The sequence below is a fragment of the Paralichthys olivaceus genome, chromosome 9 (assembly GCF_024713975.1).
Source record: "Paralichthys olivaceus isolate ysfri-2021 chromosome 9, ASM2471397v2, whole genome shotgun sequence".
In the NCBI taxonomy this organism is placed as follows: Eukaryota; Metazoa; Chordata; class Actinopteri; order Pleuronectiformes; family Paralichthyidae; genus Paralichthys; species Paralichthys olivaceus.
This window is the reverse complement of record NC_091101.1, coordinates 11,766,683-11,784,615: the sequence shown is the minus strand read 5'-3', so window position 1 is coordinate 11,784,615 and position 17,933 is coordinate 11,766,683. Positions and strand designations below refer to the sequence as shown.

The 17,933-nt window shown below is 40.0% G+C and overlaps 1 protein-coding gene across 7 annotated transcripts in view; it reads left to right on the top strand.

Annotated features, from left to right (window-relative positions):
* Window positions 1-9,563, top strand: part of gria3b (glutamate receptor, ionotropic, AMPA 3b) — an 86,066-nt gene extending 76,503 nt beyond the window's left edge. The window contains exons 14-16 of one of the 7 annotated variants that reach the window (XR_011244018.1): window positions 652-766; window positions 3,580-3,694; window positions 5,110-5,248. Coding sequence is in view for 5 of the 7 variants with exons in the window: in XM_020084038.2 (XP_019939597.1) it covers window positions 3,580-3,694; window positions 5,110-5,355 (361 nt within the window). In the remaining 2 variants the exon portion in view is untranslated. Of the gene's footprint in view, window positions 1-651; window positions 3,751-5,109; window positions 5,358-7,687 lie in introns of those variants that run through there. The other 6 variants (XM_020084038.2, XM_020084030.2, XR_011244017.1 and 3 more) reach the window with 6 other exon arrangements.
* The last annotated feature ends 8,370 nt before the right edge of the window (window positions 9,564-17,933 follow it).

Below are 17,933 nucleotides of genomic sequence, written 5' to 3'. Positions count from 1 at the left end.
AAAATGCACTTGGATACAGAGGTTATATAATGATAAATAACGTTTTTTCAATGTTTTTATACATGTGATTAAGAGTTTCTATTTTACCGTAGAGCAATCAAATCCAAACGTTAAGGCTAAAGCTAACAGTCACTTCATATTTATGTCTCTCTTACTGTTGCTTTTCTCTCTCCTTCGATCTCTCCTTCTGTCCTGTGTGCTCTCCTACCTGACTGTTGTGTTGTCACTTTTAATTTAACAGTTCAATGGTTTTTCAATTTAGCTTTTAAAAGCTGCGCTGTCACTTGTGACGAATGTTAATTGCATGATGTTTGTTGTTGTTACTTTCTTCTCAATGACAAGTGTCCCCATCCCGCACACTTCAGTTCTAAACTACGTAACCCTTCATGCCACCTTTTCCAAGATTTAACACTGTCTTTACCTTATATGAGCCTCTCTTATCTCTCCATATTCCTGAAATTCTTAAACAATTTGTCCTTTCCCAGACCATTCTGATTAACAGATAGTACTCTGTGCATTAAGCCCTTGTTTTGACAGTGGTAGTCTCTCTACCATTAACTATCATTATTATGCTTCGTACAATTATTACTTTGCATTAGATTTCTCACGGACCTGTGCATTTTCTTACAAGTTATGTTTTATCGTTTCAAGAAATGCTGTTAACCTGGCAGTTTTAAAACTGAATGAGCAAGGCCTCTTGGACAAATTGAAAAACAAATGGTGGTACGACAAGGGAGAGTGCGGCAGCGGGGGAGGTGACTCCAAGGTCAGCCTCGATGTCACCACAATCGGGTACTATAGTGCAGAGTAATCGGCAAGGCTGTTACGACAACCCAACCATAACCAAACCAACTGTCCGTCCCAACCGACCTGCTGCTGCCCAAAGGCAGATTACCAAATTAACTGATTGTCTGACCAGATGGTTTAACAGCTCAGATCGAACTAAGGAGCCCTTGCTTAGCAAACAGAAAATATTATTTGTGGTTATTTAGAATACAATGTTCATGAATGTTGATTGCAGATAAGGCCCAATATAGGAGTTTTCTTACCATTTGACTATTGTAAAGGGAACATGGCTGCCCTACAGTTTGGAAAGGTTGAGCCTTGTTCATCCATCCTTCCAAACCTATAGGGCAGATCACCTCGTCTCAGCTGTTAGGACATTGTCAAGGTAGCTTAGTTACTTTGAGATATTACTTAGTAAAGTCACACATACAAGTAACGCAAGATAGTTTGCCAAGCAATGTATTGAGAAGGCCATAACCTCCAGCATTCTGTCACGAAGGTGAAAGTTTGCTAATCCTGTAAGAGATGGCTTTGCAGTACATCAGCTGCTTCACATCCGTGACACTGACCCAGAGCCCATGAGCGCTAAAGCCAACATGACAGATTCTCCTCGACTGCAAAAAAAACCCTCCAAATGGCTGCTCAGCCGAGGCCGACAGGGAAGCAAGGGGAACAGCGGCGTCTTGAGGGGAATAAGCATTGCAGGCAAACGTGAGAATTCTAATTAAACAATAGACCTATAATTCATTTTTAATGGTTATCTGATAAACCACCTGTGGTTTGATTCTGCTCCATGCTGCTCCTACCCCAACCCATTAATAACCTCGCTGTGACCCTTCCAACCATCAGATCTCTCCCTCTTCTTCTGTGGTTAGATTGTGAATGATTTTCCATTATGGGCACTTAATGGAGTGTGAAACCCACACTCATCCGTGACAAGTTAATGTAACAATACGTAGGTTATGTGCCATTTAGCACTGGACTATTTTTGCTAAATTACATATAAGGCTGTGGCATTATATTCTCTACAATTCAGGTCAATTGACAAATGACGCAGTCAGCCCACATGTGATGATATAGGTCAAATAATTGGCTAAATTACACACAAGCCTCAAGGTCCCTTAGACTTCAGATTGTATAATTATACCCTCAGTGTAATTTGTCATGGATTTGTCAGGGCCACAGTGAACGGTTAAGCTTACTGTTAAAATAACGTCACCACAAGAAGCTACATGTCAAACAAATGCCTGTGGTTCCTTTTTCAAAAGGGCTTTTTAATGTCATCTTTTTCAATGTTTGCATTGCTAACATTGCTATGTTCCATAGCGCTCAGGAGGCCTCCCTGTGCTACTGAGAGCATGCTCAGGAGCCCTTTGAAAGTATCTGTCTCTTGTGCTGTCATCGATCTTTGTCATGCACAGGTACGTACCCTCCTGTCTCTGTTTCCTGGCTTGTTGTAGCTCTCCAGGACTCAGTGGAAAGGCCTGATTAGGTGGAATAAAGCAGCCTGGAGCGCTTTTGTTCCAAACAGTGCATTGCTTGGCCCCATCCTGCTCACAGCTCCGTGTTCCAACAGACAACAGGGGATGCACATAGACCTGCACACGGCATCTTACACACACACTCACACACAGCTCTCTCATGCCCCCAGGCACAACAGAGTGTAGCCTAGATTGAGTTTCAGACACAGAGCATGTTACAGGGTAATTGCATTGTTAATCAATGTCTCTCTGAGCCAAGACAATGGTCTGGTCTTCACAGTCCGTTTCTCCAGATTGGCTATGAGGGATATACAGTGGTGTAATCTTCTCTCAGTGCATTATGCATTGCATGGATCCCCTTGGGGGACATCATTTCCTGGGAGAAGTCAGGTCACTCATCTTTCGATGCACTATTTTTCTTTGCATTCAATTTTCCTTTCCACTCTTACAGTGAGATTGACCGCAAATGATGATTTGTTATGACCACAAAGTGTGATCTTTATTTAGATTTGCAATTGTTTTTTTTCCTGAAGTGATTCTCATTCTATAGAATATACATGCTGTATTTGGAGGTGATGATGTAGCTTTTAAAGAAATCAAACGGCAAGAAACAGCTGCGTCAGATGTTAGATTATGCTGCTTCTGGCAAATATGAGAGGAATTATTCCACAGATACTTCTGAGCTTAGTCCTGCAGCTCTGTGCAGTTTGCTTGAGACACACTCATCTGACACTAATCTGGTGTAATTTGGAGATAAAAGTTTCTTAGCGATATGTTGGAATAGGACACATAAGAATTAAATAGGCTTTCACTTTGGGCATTTAAGATATTGGTTGTAATATCCCCCATAAATGTATTGTTGTCATTGTAGCAACAAAAGTATAAACTAGTGCAGTATTTTGCTGATTTAGTGTAAATAGAAAGATAGTGTCAGATTTGTTTTCTGTTTGTTAAGTCAAAGCTCCTGTTGGACTGAATTTGTTAAATGCTGCTCAGAAAGCCCCTGTGATCCAGAACTTGTCCCCAAACCAGTGAAACATGATGCTTTTGGTTATTCACAGATCTGCAGATTGTACTTTTCAGTACCTGCTCGTCGCCCCGCTAACAGCGTCTGCCGATTACTCAAAGCGATACGGGCAGGCCCTGGCTTTAGAATAGGGGTTATAGAGGTAATAGGTAGAATGCCTGCTCTCTGTGATGTTGACACAGCCAGGGGTCCTGCTTTATCGCTTTGTTAAGTATGTAGTAGTTTAAAGTTGAATAACATAAAATAACATAATATAATGTTATTTATGTTATTTCCCACGTGAAGAACTCCTGTAAACCTTGCAGTATTGAAACTCAGTGAACAAGGCATCTTAGACAAGCTGAAAAACAAATGGTGGTACGATAAGGGTGAATGTGGAACCAAGGACTCTGGAAGTAAGGTCAGTCGCTGCAGGTCTTTTGTACTGATTCCAAATTGCATTTTGACGTACTGTTCATATGCAAGACAAAACTTCTCTAACATCTATAGTATACATTTTAATTTGCTACACATATTTTTTTCTTTTCTTTTTTTTTTGATTTTCTGCCACCAACTGTAACTCGGTTAAAACGTGGCGTTGACACTCGGCACTGCTTCCCCAAATTAAATTTTTTTATTTTTGATGCAATATAAAAATGTAGAAGCTCTTTTTTTTTTGTGAAAACTGTAATGATAACGCTGAGGGGGAATTTTCTAAAGTGCCTTGCAGATACACAATTTAAACTGAATCACAGCAGTTAATAGTTGTTGATAAATGCTATTTTTTGCTCATTTTCACTCTTGACATTCATGAAACTCTGACCATTATGCTGCTGTTTCTATTTACCAAACTGTTAATGAAAATTTGATTTATTTGTGTCGTTACTAGTTTGCATTGAGATGTGTCTATTAGATTCTTTGGCCTCCTGTGGTGCGACGGGAAGGCGACGCCTCTCATTGTGATGAGTTACTGGAATTCAACTTCTTTAAAGCAGCGGGAGCACCATAGGGTGTCCTCTGAATCTTGTGGCTGCTGGGAGTTGCAGTTTGGCTCTGTTTGCACATCACAGGAAGTCGAGGAATGTAATAAACCCACTATTTAACCCTCTGAGATACAGTCGAAGCCTCAGTTCGCAGGTTAGGGTTGCTAGATAGCTTTATGACACCTCCACGCTCATAGGGTTAAACTGCAAATAGTAAAACTCTAATGAACAAATTTTTAATGAATATGTTTGGTAGGTAAGCAGCAGCAAAATGGTTTGATCTTTAGTGTTTTTTTAACTTCAATGGAGCTATCATTCATCTATTTTGAATTTGACTGTACTGTATGACAATGTTGCCATGAGAGTTATACGTACATGTCTTTAAGATAGGGATTTTCAGAGCTGTCGACCTGTGCGATACTGACCAGCTTCCTTACATGGTCAAGAGCAGAAGCCATTTGACAAAGTATTAGTGCAGGGAAGCGTGAGCTCTACATTCACCAGCAGACAGACAGAGCATTAAGAGTTGGCTTCTTTCTCCTTAGCGGAGAATGGTTTGACTATGGCAGTCTGAAGTTCCTCATAACTTTGTGACAACCATAGGAAAATCAGTTCAGTCAAAATTATAGCCTTAGCACCTGATTGCATCTTAAATTTTATGTCGCTTGTAGCTGTTAGTAGCCTATTCATAATCTAGCGTCAGTGAGATAAGGTGTCATGATTCAGCAAAGCAATTTTACTGTTGAAAGTCAAGTCTATGTCAGGCTCAGTGTGAAGGATACAGGCTGCATCTTTGTTCTGCTGCCCTCGCTCCACTGCAAAACTCTTAACTATGTCATTCACTTTCCCCCAGGACAAGACAAGTGCTCTCAGTCTAAGCAATGTGGCTGGTGTCTTCTATATTCTGGTCGGAGGGCTGGGGCTGGCCATGATGGTGGCTCTGATAGAGTTCTGTTATAAATCACGGCAAGAAACCAAACGGCTGAAATTGGCCAAGAATGCCCAGAATTTTAAGCCGGCTCCCCCGACCAACACCCAGAACTTTGCCACATACAGAGAAGGCTACAACGTGTACGGAACCGAGAGCGTTAAGATCTAGAGGTACGTCACCGCTCCTCACTGTCCTCAGACTTTGCCGAGCACATCTGTGTGAGATTAATCATTTAGCTCTCCAGTCATATCAGTAAGGGTGAATTATTCATGTGTATGTGTTGCTGCTGCTTGTGAAATTGTTTATGGTTGTCATGTTGAACTCAACAGAACACACGTGTTCAAGACATGCTCTTGCCTTGTTACATATGTGGATAATGCCTCAGGCTATGTACAGTATATGAGGGCGAGAACACATAATCCTGCACCTCTGGTTTTCTGCAGCGTCAACAAACTGCAGTACACAATTATTTAGTTCAATGTAAAGAAATAGGCGTTATGAAATTATGACCTCGTATTAAAACCACACTATGTAACTTTTACTGAGCAACAGCGCCCTCTGCAGCTACTTGTGGTGATTAATTCTGTTGGGCTCCATGTACGAGTGATTAAGTGGTTTTCAAGTCGAGGAAAAACAAAGACTATCAATCTGCTGACTGAAGCTGTCACTGCATAGTCCCACTCTGTGAACTGAAAGAAAACAGAACGGTGGATATTACCCACGATTCTTGGCTTCCTTAACCAGAGGAGCTGCAATTCTTGGTATTTTAAAAGTCTACTCGCAGATAAACACTGTTTTTTAATGACTTAGTTCTTTCAACTGATCTATAGATCAGCATTACTCTTGAACTCGCTGGGTCAGATTCTGACAATTGAAGCTGCAACTATCAGTTGGTTATAGATTTCTCAAAGGAGATTATACTCAATCACCAAAGTTACACAGAGCAAGAACAGACGTTCTGGATGAGGAGTGGGAATTAAAGTCAGTGGAACAGAATTCACACTCAGCATGAAAAAAAAACTTTAAAAGCTTCACTCGCTTTTGTTTTGGCCACTGGGGACAGTGTAACAAGACAAACGATACAGAAACTTTAAAGTAGTTCCTTTGAAACATATTTACCACTTAAAACTCAGCTCAGGGGAAAATTCACAACATAGCTGCAAACACCAATTTCGAATAAGTATATACCCTAACAAGTGCATCATTACAAAAAATGGTAGCCTTGTGTTTGATTGGATTGATTGTGTGTATGTGCGTGTGTGTGTGCTGTTTCCTCTTGTTAAACACTAAGTGTGACGTGTCTGTTTAGAGAAAGTGCAGCTGTACAACAGAGCAACAGAGATTAAAGGCCCTGAAAAACACATTTTTTGTATCAACGTCTAACACACTGATGAAGTTTGTATTATTTACTATACAAGAGTGACTTATGTATTATTGTTTTTGTCTGTGCTCTTCTCACTGTATTGAAGTGGGCATGGCTCAGTTGGAAAAAGGTCATGTCACATACATCAAATAGAGATGTGGCTGCGGCCGAGCGTGCAAAAGATCACATTGTGATTCATTGTTCAGACGGTTACGAATTTCTGTTTCCACTGACGACTGTGGGCTTCCAGTTACCTTACCATGTTGTTAGTTTTGATGCTTAAATTAAGTAGATTTATCACATACACTGAACCAAATAGTTTTGTCACTTAGACCTAATCAAAGAACAAGTGAAAATTGTAATAAATACAGAGAGCAAATACCTCCAACAATGTTCAACAGTCCTTTGATGAAATTCATTTTAATTCTCTAGATCCCAATTTCAATTGGATCTGCACCAAATGTTTGTCTGAAATATTAACAAAAATGTTAAAGAAAGTGAAAAAAAAATCTGCACCAAAATTTCATGGATTATCTCCTGACCCACACCACATAAATTTCATGGTGACCCGGCTAAATTATATATATAATCCTGTAGGATTATACAGCAGAGTTGAAAACATAACCTCATCCTTCACATCTTATTACATATAAACACATATTTTTATTATGATTATTTTTATACAAATCAGAACAAAGTAATTTGCCAAAACCTGAGCAAATGGTGAAAATAATACTAAAGATAAAACTGTAAATACAAATTATGTCATACCCAAGAACCAATAGTGCACCAATAAACAAGCTCATCAAATACTGAAGTCAAAGTCCTGATGACGTAGATTAGCTTCAGTTTTTGAGTGTTCAATTCTTATTAAATAATAACTAAGGATGTTTTCCCAAATTCATTTTGATGCTGTTGATCAGAGGGAGTCAAGATTTGAAACCATTTTTTCAGGGGCTTTAAAAAGAAAACTGAAACATCAAGCTCCACAACCACATGCACGAACTCCACTTTTTGACTTCACAGTTGCATTTTTTCACCTGACATGAGTCACAGCATGAAGATGTGAGTTTTTCCCTGACAGTCACACAAACCTCACCTCTTCCCATGTTTGCTTCTGCTCTGTGTCGACAACAGGTTTAGGAAACATTTGCATTGTCCCACACAACTGTGACTGAACACCTACAGTAACTAAGAACTGGATTGCGGAGGGGTTTTGAGCTCCAAGCCAAATCTTCCTGCGCGTACAACGGCACGATAATCTGCAATGACGACACGACTGGACTGGTCACGTGAAGAGCCGATGTGGTTCCCCTCCTCTCAGTGCCTTATGAAACTCCGAGTCCAATCAATGCAACTCATTCACGATGATATTGCTTTTTTGCTTGAAACTCATACAAAACAAGAATAATGGTGATAAAAAAATAAAGACTGTATAAATATATATATATATACATATACATATATATATATATATATATACATATACATATATATATATATATATACACACATATATATATATACAATACAATACATTAAGACATTTTACAGTGAATGAGAGAACTAAAGCCATCATTTGCAACCCTAAGCACATTTCGAAGTGCCAGACAGACGACAAATCTTATACGACAAGTGTCTAATTGGTTTCTTGTAGTCATGATCAGAATACTCCTCATCATTCTGCCGCCAGATTTTCACTGGTCATATGTGTTCAGATAAGTTTCTGAGATCTACTCAGTGCACTGTAAGCCACTGGTTACCAGACAATAGCTTTTATACTGCTGTATTAGTCACTGATGGTGACATCGTACCTGTGTTTAAAAAGACATATTGATCCTTATTGAGTGAAAATGCCATTCAGCCCAAAACAATGATGAGTGTGTTGTTTGTACTCTAAACTCTGGTGCTGCTGCCACTGTCTTCTGAACGTTTTGACGGGACTCACGAAGATGAGAAGATGATCTGGTTCGGCTCTGACGCACTACAGAACCAGGTCATGATTCGCACTTCCAATACTGCCAAGAGTGTGTTTTGTATGACAAAAAAAATTGTACAAAGAAAATAATTCATGCTTGGTTATATAGGGAAAAAAATAATTAGTTTAATCCACAGTTTGTAAAATATCAGCGGAGCACTGACTCACGCAAGGTTTGCTGCTCAGAACAGTCTTTCCCGAAAGTCATTCAAAGTCTTCTGTACATGAAAGTAAAACCAAACAAAAAGGGTAATTCAACTGTAGATTCAACTGCAATCCAATGAAAGGATAACAGTAATGGCTTTTAAACTGTAGTATTTTTGGATTACCTTACCGTCTTTTCTTTTAAAAATCGCACATTTTTACGATAAGCTGTGGTTTGCTTTTAAATTTGATTTCCTTTCATGAGCATTACAAGTGTTTGGTGACTTCACTTAGTAAAATGAAAAATATATGAATCCAAGGGAAAATAGATTTATACAAGGTTGTACCAGGGAGAGTCCTGAAGCTTAGCACATTTCCCTATTGCTGTAATAATTTCCTCTCTCTCTCAAAAAGACTGTGATTCCATGAGGTTTAGGAAGTTACTTATGTAATCGACCTGAAACTATGGGCAGATAGTTTTATACGAAAAAAAGAAAAAGACTTGAGTAGAAAAAATAAGTTGAAAAATGTGTACATTTAGATAAATGAGAATTATTTATATTACATGATGAAAGATGGTTTCTTTTTTATTAGTTTGTTTTTTTGTTTGTTTTCTGAGAAATTGCATGTGAAATCAGTGATGCTTGATGAGCTCTGCTACTCACAAACTGACCTTAGGTTGACGTTGGAAAATCCAGCCCTGTTTTGTCATTGTAAATGAGTTTCATCCTCTTCTTTATTTTCTTTTTCTACACCTCACCTTCTGCAAAAATAAGGCGTAGTAGTGGGTACAAAAGAGTAAGCGATGCATGCATAATTTGCTGAACCTCATTAGTGAGGCGCTGTACAGAAACTTTTAATACATTTTGTAAATAAAATGTACAGACAGGGTTAGTGTGTCCGTGTTTTTGTCATTTAACAACACTCTTTGAACACGCGTGTTTTTTTTGTATGGCCTGCAGGGACTACAGGAGCACGTCAGGTTAAACACACTGCATACTTTTTAACTCGGGCATGGTGCTGATGGAGTATCAGTAGCCTGAGCAGCCCCCCTGCAGACAAACACACAAACAGAGGAGAATTCCCTGCAATGGTGTGATATTGAACCGTTAGTCATCGGATGTATATGTGCATGTTTTGGATCAATATGAAGCACCATCTGCTGCACTCCTGGTGCTGGGCAGCCACTGATTGAAGGCTTCATTGACAGCTTCATCTGGCATGTGATCTTTCCCACTCTCTCTTTATAAGATACTTTGTGACATAATCAATAATATATTATTATACCCACCCAACTGCTTACAAACCAAACTGCAACAGGGATGCTGCAGTTGCTTGTAATGTCTAGCAAGGCCTAGTTTTTTTTTTGGTTTTAATAATAAAATATCTGAAAACTGTATTTCAGAGAGGACGTTCTCAACATAGTAAATACAGCAGACGGGCAGTGAGTCATGTAAAACCCTGCTCATTCCCACAGTGTAAATTCTCACATATACAGTAAATCTGCACAATGCTCAATAGATTGCCCAGACAATATGTCATTTAACTGGTCTCAGGGTCTGCATTGTGTGCTAAAATGAATTCCTCCTCCCAGATATCCAGCCTGCCACAGCTCAAATAATGAATCCAACAAACATGGCAAAGGACCAGTTTGTGTTTTTTTTTTTTCTTTCATTTTTGGATGCAGACACTATGATTCAGGATTTATTTACTGCACCAGTCCTGTGGAACAGACTGTATGTATGAAATGCTACTGTACGTTCCAAACAACCCATTTCTGACAAAGCATGAAAGGATATTGCTTTTTTTTGTTCTTCCTTTGCTTCGCTGCCTCTCCTTTGGTGCTTTTTTTTCTTTGTTACGCCTGGACTGCTTTCAAACAGGAACAAGACATCGTGGGGGAGTTTGTAAGCAGGGATGGCGCTGCACTGCAGTACATGATGTTAATGAGACAATAGTCTGGAATTAGTTTACTCACCTATTAAAGAGGGCTACATGGTAGCAGTGTTTGTCCTGCAAGAGTAGAAAAATAAAAACAAGAGGAAACAAGCAATTGGGATGAGGCCATTTCATTCAGAGAGTCACAAGGGGAACGGATCTGTCTAATCACAGGAGCAGGAAAGCACATTTCCTTCCACCAGAGGACAACTAATCATCCCCCACTGTGTCCTCACACACTTCTTGCATGTTGAATCGTGCAACCACAGGCTGGCTTCTGATGCTTGCTGCCTCTTTGGGCCTGTGGCTGTGAAAGTCAATCAGATCTAACATGAGCTGTGTCAGTAAGACGAAAGAGGTTATATGACTGTCAGTGTGTGGGAGAGACAGAAGACAAAAATGTGTGTGTGTGTGGGAGAGAAAGAAAACTCTAAAGGCTGAAGAGGACATGTCATGGGGAGGGTACTTTGATTACAGCCACAGAAAAGAAAGGGAAAAAAAGAACTTTCTGGTTCACTAGCTCCCTCACTTTGCAGCCTACTGCAGTCTTTCACCCTGTGTCTCTCTGAGGACACGATGAATAAATCACATTCCAACTCAGTTGTTCCATTTCCCTCTTTTCTCCACTTAAGCTCTTCTGCTATCTTAAGTGCGCCTAAAGAGACCTGCACTTGACTTTCACATTCAGCTGACATCGATCAGCCTACCAGATGTTTAAAAAATATACCATATTATTTAAAAGAAGAGTGTTCAAAGGCTTCATTTTAAACAAAGCATTTTTATAGACAGACGTTTGACGTGAGCGGTTGTCCATATTTCTGTTTGGCTTTCGTCCATCGTCTTTTTCTTTTAGAACAAGTCCAAGTTTGTTTAGCTGTTGATTGGGTTCTTTGAAGCACATTTTAATGACTGTGAAGATGGAGATAAATTACACATGGAGTTCATATGTGAAGCCTTCAGCATTCATATCGGGGGGGGGGGGGTTGAAACATCATTTGCATTCTCCACTGAATAAAATGTCATGATTTACACGGTTCCTAACAGTCACATATGAGATTTACGTTTGCCATGTTTGCGAAATCCTCACTCCTGCAGATGGTGAGTTATGCAGGTGTTGGACTCACAGAAACCACACAGATGGCGAGAGGAGATTCTGTTACGCTTTGACTAAACGTGAACGGGCACGACTCACGACTTTGAGCAGTCACTGGCGATAGATGTGCCAGCTCCAGCATCTGCAGAGACAGCTGCCCTCGTGGGAGCTGTGTGCTCTTCAGACTTGGGGCCCAGAGCTAATAGGGAATGAATGCTGTGATATACAAAACACACAGTCAAAGGCTGTTCTAACAGCAAGACAGCCTCAAAGAGAGAGGGGTCAGGTGAGAAGGCAGGCCGCTCAAATAACAGCTCGGAACGTTCGACAAATCCTGCCCTCTGCCGCAACATGCTCAGGGCTGGATCAAACATTAAGATGGTACACACCTTTGTACATTCTGTGTTAGCTCCAACCAGGAGTGTTTTCACACCCGTCTGTTTGGTGTGGACCTCTGGACTGTTCGGTTTAGGGCGTCTTCACATCTGAAAGTCTGAAGCAAGGTTCATGTCTTTGTTATATTTACGTTTGATCTGGTTAGTTTTGGTTTTACATTGCAATTAGTTCTGTCGTCATCACCTACCTGGGCTCGGAGTGTGCCTGACGTTGGTGTGTTGTCAATTTGGCTACTACCTTTTTGAATTAAGTGCATAGAAGAAAAAGTTTTCCTGCCATTTGAAATGAGAAAATGAATGAACCGGTTCATTTTGTTCATTGCCATGCAAAAGTCAACTCCCTGAATTACAGTGTGACAGCAAAACGAACTGGATCAAATATATTTACTGGCAGGAACCTTGATTCTGACTTTCAGGTGCGAAAATGTCATAAAACTGAAGTATACCAGATGAGCTTCTGCATGGCCTCTGCCTATGTGACAAAAGAAGAAGCCATGTCACAAAACCTCCACCAAGTCACTCTGTTTGAAGAAAAAGTTCCCTCCTAGACTTTCTTTTAACCTGCCTCAGTGATACCTCAGGTCATTTTCTACTTCTCCTATTTTCATCCAAAGAAAGTGCATCTCATGCTCAGGGAGGTTTTATAGGAGATGTTGAGCCCACAAAATATCTTGCGGCTGCATTACATTATTGATTGTTGAGGGTCTGTGGAGGAATTGGTATCTCTTCCTCAAAAATGATGATATTTCTCAGTGCAAGTGGAAAATGCTGAGGATTAAAAAAAATTGCTCTGTGGGAATGACACTAAGACCTGATGCTTAAACCTTAAACTGTGTCTGTACTGAGAGATCATATCACCTACATGTATGTCTTATGCTTAAAACACAGAAAAATCACTGCTAACTTTTTACCACCTTTAGTCACTTCCTATTCATCATTTAAATAGTTTATACAGCACCCATACATGTATGGTTTATACGTAAACATAATGCAAATAGATGCAAACATGTTTACTAATGGATTTGTTAATAACGATTTGTGCTTTCAATGCTGACTAACAGGAGTTAAAGTGAAACCTAGGAAGTCTTACTCGTTCTCTGGCAGAGAGTTTGACGATTGTAAAGGAGACTGAAACCACTCTCATTCCATTAAATATAAAGCTACAGTCAGCATTAGTTAGCTTAGCACAAAGATTGGAAACAAGTGGAAACCACACCTTCTACCTTCCCAACAACTGAGGCTTTGACCCTGATCTAAAGAAGAGGTTTCACCTAAACCATTTTCCGTACGTCTGCACTTTGCGTATCACATATAAAGAATGCAGCAGGAGATTGACCGAATCAGACATGTTCACAACAGGAAAATGTCGGGAACATGCAGGTGAGGGGCGGTGCCTGGGTAGAGCATGCAAGAGGCAGGACATGACATATAAAGCTCTAAACTCGGCTGGAAAAACAATGCAAGCAGCCTCTTTTTGTCCGATGGGAACAAAATCTGCCCACCAGCTAGCTAATTGTAATAACTGTGGATTAAATAAATTAGATACAGTTTAGGTTAATTAGGGTGCTTTAAAGTTGCTTGTGGGCAAATTCATAACCACTGGATAGAAATGGGCTAACTGGTTCCCCCTGTTTCCAGTTAAGCTAAACTAACCAGTTGCTGGTGGCAGCATAAAATGTAATTTACTTGAATGGTCTTACCAGTGTCAATCTCACCAGCCTCTGCTATAAAAGATAAATATACTGCACATCACAAAATGCATAAGTAGTCCTTTCAGTTATAACACAATACACTGGTCAGCCATGGCATTAAAAATGGTAACAACTTCGTGGATTCTTCTTTAAATCCTCTTCAGAGGTGCCCTGAACACAACCAGAATACAGCACCTCAGGAATGAAATGGAACAAGATGCTCACAACATGGTTGAAAGATGCAGGTCCTGCACGACAGCTGCAAGCAAGCACAGACCAACATCCCCCCGTGGAGCGTTTGTCGAATCCATGCTGAAGAATTCATCCGTGATAATGGTAAACTCGTAAAAAAGGCCATGTACCACCAAGGAGCTATCCAGTGTTAAGCACTGATTTGCATCAGATTTGGTTGTTCATGTAGATTTGTTCATTCTATAAATATGTGGAGGACGGAGGACAGTTCACTGGAATGAACAATAAGTAGCAAGGGTTGATGTCCTGCAGAGCTTCATTAAAGGACCCATTAGAAGTGACAAGTAGCTCAGGGTGATTTCACATCTGGACACTGCACTTCACGATGTAGCCTTTTATACAGTAATAGATTCAGCGTGCAGCTGACTGCAGAAATCTCCCCTCTGAATTCATGTTGACCCACATATATTGCACAGCTCAGTCTGCATTTATGAAGTGAAGCGGTCATCAGTCATCAGCTGCCACATGCAGCAAGCTGTTTTATTTCTCACAAAAGGAAATTGCTTTGGTAAGTGTTAAGGTTGTTCTGCTCGCTGATCTTCAGTGTTGGATTTTACAGTCCAATGCATAATCCAAACTTCATAACAGTTTTTATATGATGTTATAATTGCTCCCCACAATAACAAAAGGGAATATGAGTCAGCTGCGGTCCATCCCTCCAGAAACCACTGATTGGCTTTTGATGAAAGTTCAACTGCATGTTGTTGATCAACTGCAGCTTTTTCAAAGTCACACTGTTGTCCTGAGGGGACACTATGTAATGGATTTGACTAAACTGTGGGGAATGATAACATTCTCACAATTTCAAAAATAAGCAGATGAGCCCAATAGAAAGGTCACTTCATAATTTGTTGATTCATCCATGAGTCATACGAAATAATGTCTGAGCCTGATCTGGGACATGTTTTCCCGAAAGTATCTTGAAACTTTGATTATTGTAGCACATAGAGTTGTAATCACAGCGAGATTATCTCAGCCTCGAAGCAATATTTAGACATTTTGGATGATAAACTTAAACGTTTTCATGCCGGCAGTCAAAGTCCTTTTAAACAAATTTTCAGATGAATAATTAACATTATTTAAAAAAAAAAAAAATGTTCCCCTGTTTTCCCCTTTGAAACGACAGGTTCAGCCAATTGTAATGAGCGATGTTACACATGGCAACATAACATTGCCTTTGACATCTGGCAGCAGCTGGTGATAGAGTCCATATTAGCACTTAGCACTACTGCACGTAGTTAGAAGTAAAAACATTTTTGGTTAAAATCTCTCAAAGTGATCAAGTGCTGGAACTAGCACATACATTTTTGTACTTACTCCCCCTCTATCCGACCCTGTTGATTATCAAACCCCCGAGCAGCTGGTTCACCTCTGCCTCAGTGGATATTATGACTCTAGACTAGATTCAACTGAGCACACTGAGGATACAGACCCCCCCTAACTAGGGTCTTCTCTTTGTCAAGTGGCTCATGAGGCCCACTCAAGGCCCAGCTCATGCAACTCTCTGAAGTGTTTAAGACATCAGGTTTCACTTCAGCTTCCAAAATCTTTTTGAGATAACAAACGACCCGTGTTAAATTAGCATTTTGGTAAAAAGTATCACTGTGGCAAAGTTTTTCCCTTGAGGAGTTTAATGGCACCATCAATGGTGGTTAGCCTTACCTACAGCATGGAGACTGAAAACAGCTGGTTTGGCTCCCTCCAAAGTCCAAAGATAACAACACATCTCTGAGGCTCAGTGATTTTTACATTATTTCTCATTTGCCTGGGGGCTTGTTAGGGGAGCTGCTAGGGGTGTTTTTAAACTTCATACAAAGCAAGTTGCTTTGATTCTTAATTAGGCTAAGCAAGCATCATATTTAGTCTGCAGTCAATTGGTTTTAACCGTTCTCATTTAAATCGCTGCTGCAAACCAAAAATGTATTTATATTTCCAAAACTTTCTACATTTATTTTAGGATGCTCAACCAGCAACTGGTTATTAAAGTCTGTAGAAAGTCAGGAGAATCCCCATTGGATTCACAGCGAGCATCTGTTGTGTCTAACACGTGATAGACGCAAGAAAAGAAAAGAAATATTTCCGGTTTGAAAAAGCGGTGACAGTCACACACGCAGAAGACACAGACGAAGATGTCAAGAGAGATGTGATGATAAGAGCTGACGACGGTGTCTGTGTAAAGAATGAAAATCACGTGATCTACGCAACAGAGTTATACGTTACTTCCAGCCTCTTGCACCACGTCTCGCCCGTATTTGTTGCCATCATGAATCACCCGCCACATTGTTCATGTGTGAAAGGAAAACTGCAGCTAAAGTTTACCGCATGCAGGTCGTGTCTGAAAAAATCTATAGTGTGCCTTCTTATTTTTTGGCCTCTCTAAAGCAGGTTGACAGAACATAGTGTAAAGTCATATTTGTACATAGTTCCCTCATTGCAGTATTTGAGGATACATATCTCTGAAAGAAGACTTTCTTGGAGACAGATGGAGAAGACACAACAATGGTTTGGCAAGATGAGCCACAGATTAGATACTGCAGATAAACCCCCACATGAAGACTGATGGTATGTGCCCACTGTGACCTGGTGAGGTTATCATACTTCTTTTGCAAGGACAGTTCAGATTTGGTGGAATACAACCTTTAACTTTTTAACATTCTGTATACAGTTGAATTGCCTAATCTCCCTGATGCATCCGCAGTAGAGAATAAATACTTATGTTCAAAATATCATCCATCTCAAGAAAAACCTAAATTATTTCACCCTGCAAGATTTAGTTAATTTTGAATGATACAAAACACTTTGGCATATCCACCTTTCAGGGAGACAGAGAGGCTGTTTCAGTTTCTGACTCATAGCGAACGACAGTCTTTCTGCTGCTTTGTTTTATGTTTAAATTATTTAATTAATTCTTGTGGCAGAAATGCGTGAGTTGCAAAAAAAATCTGTCAAATATTTTTGTTATACTTGCTGCAGGAGATCATATTGATACAGAATTATAATTAGGTAGTATGTACTCTATATCCACATCATCATAACAGGAGATTAAAGCACATGCTCACACTCTAGTTAATATTGACTCTTCTCCTTGATATTAGAGTTGCACCAGACCATTAGAAGCTCAGTGTATCAAAAGCAAAATGTTCTGTCAGTCGCTGACAGTGCATGAAGTCCCATCATTGTTTTAAAATACCACTCTCAGACTTACACAACTCGAGGATGTAGGCTGAGACATTTTGCGAATAACAAGGTTGAGCGGAGTCAGAGAAGCAATTTCATTCATTCTCTGGAGCACCAGAACACAAAAACAGAGTCTGTTTGTGGGTCAGAGTCGGAGGTATACGATTTGATGATACTAGTGCTTTTTAAATATGACAAGCCCTTCAGTAAATAGATAAACTACATTCTCTGAGTGTGAAAATGTAACAAAAAAACCTGCATGAGACTAAAGGAGAAGATGTGCCCGGCTCATTATTGCTGGAAAGAAAGCATTTGTGTGGAGTAGATGAGCAACATCGTCCAGCTCTTTGAACAGGAAGTGATGTCCCTGTCATAGTCGCTCCTCTGGAACCTAATTAGAGCTCCAAAGGCAGAGAGCCTCTTTCTTGTCGTCTAGGTATGTAGTGCGGACGTACCACAAAACACCATTGAGCAACCATCAAAAGTTCAATCAAAGCGTCACTTTAAATTGCTTCTCAACTCTCCCTTTAATGACAAACACTGTGTTGAGAGTAGATAAGATGTACGGTGCAAACGCCACTTGTGCTCCGTGTTTCCACATGTGAAGCAGCTAATGAGTCTCATTGCAAGCACACGCATGAACAGAATTCCTCCATATGTGTTTCACGAATCCATTGTTATACGAATATTTTGGAAATGTCTTTAAATTAGATGT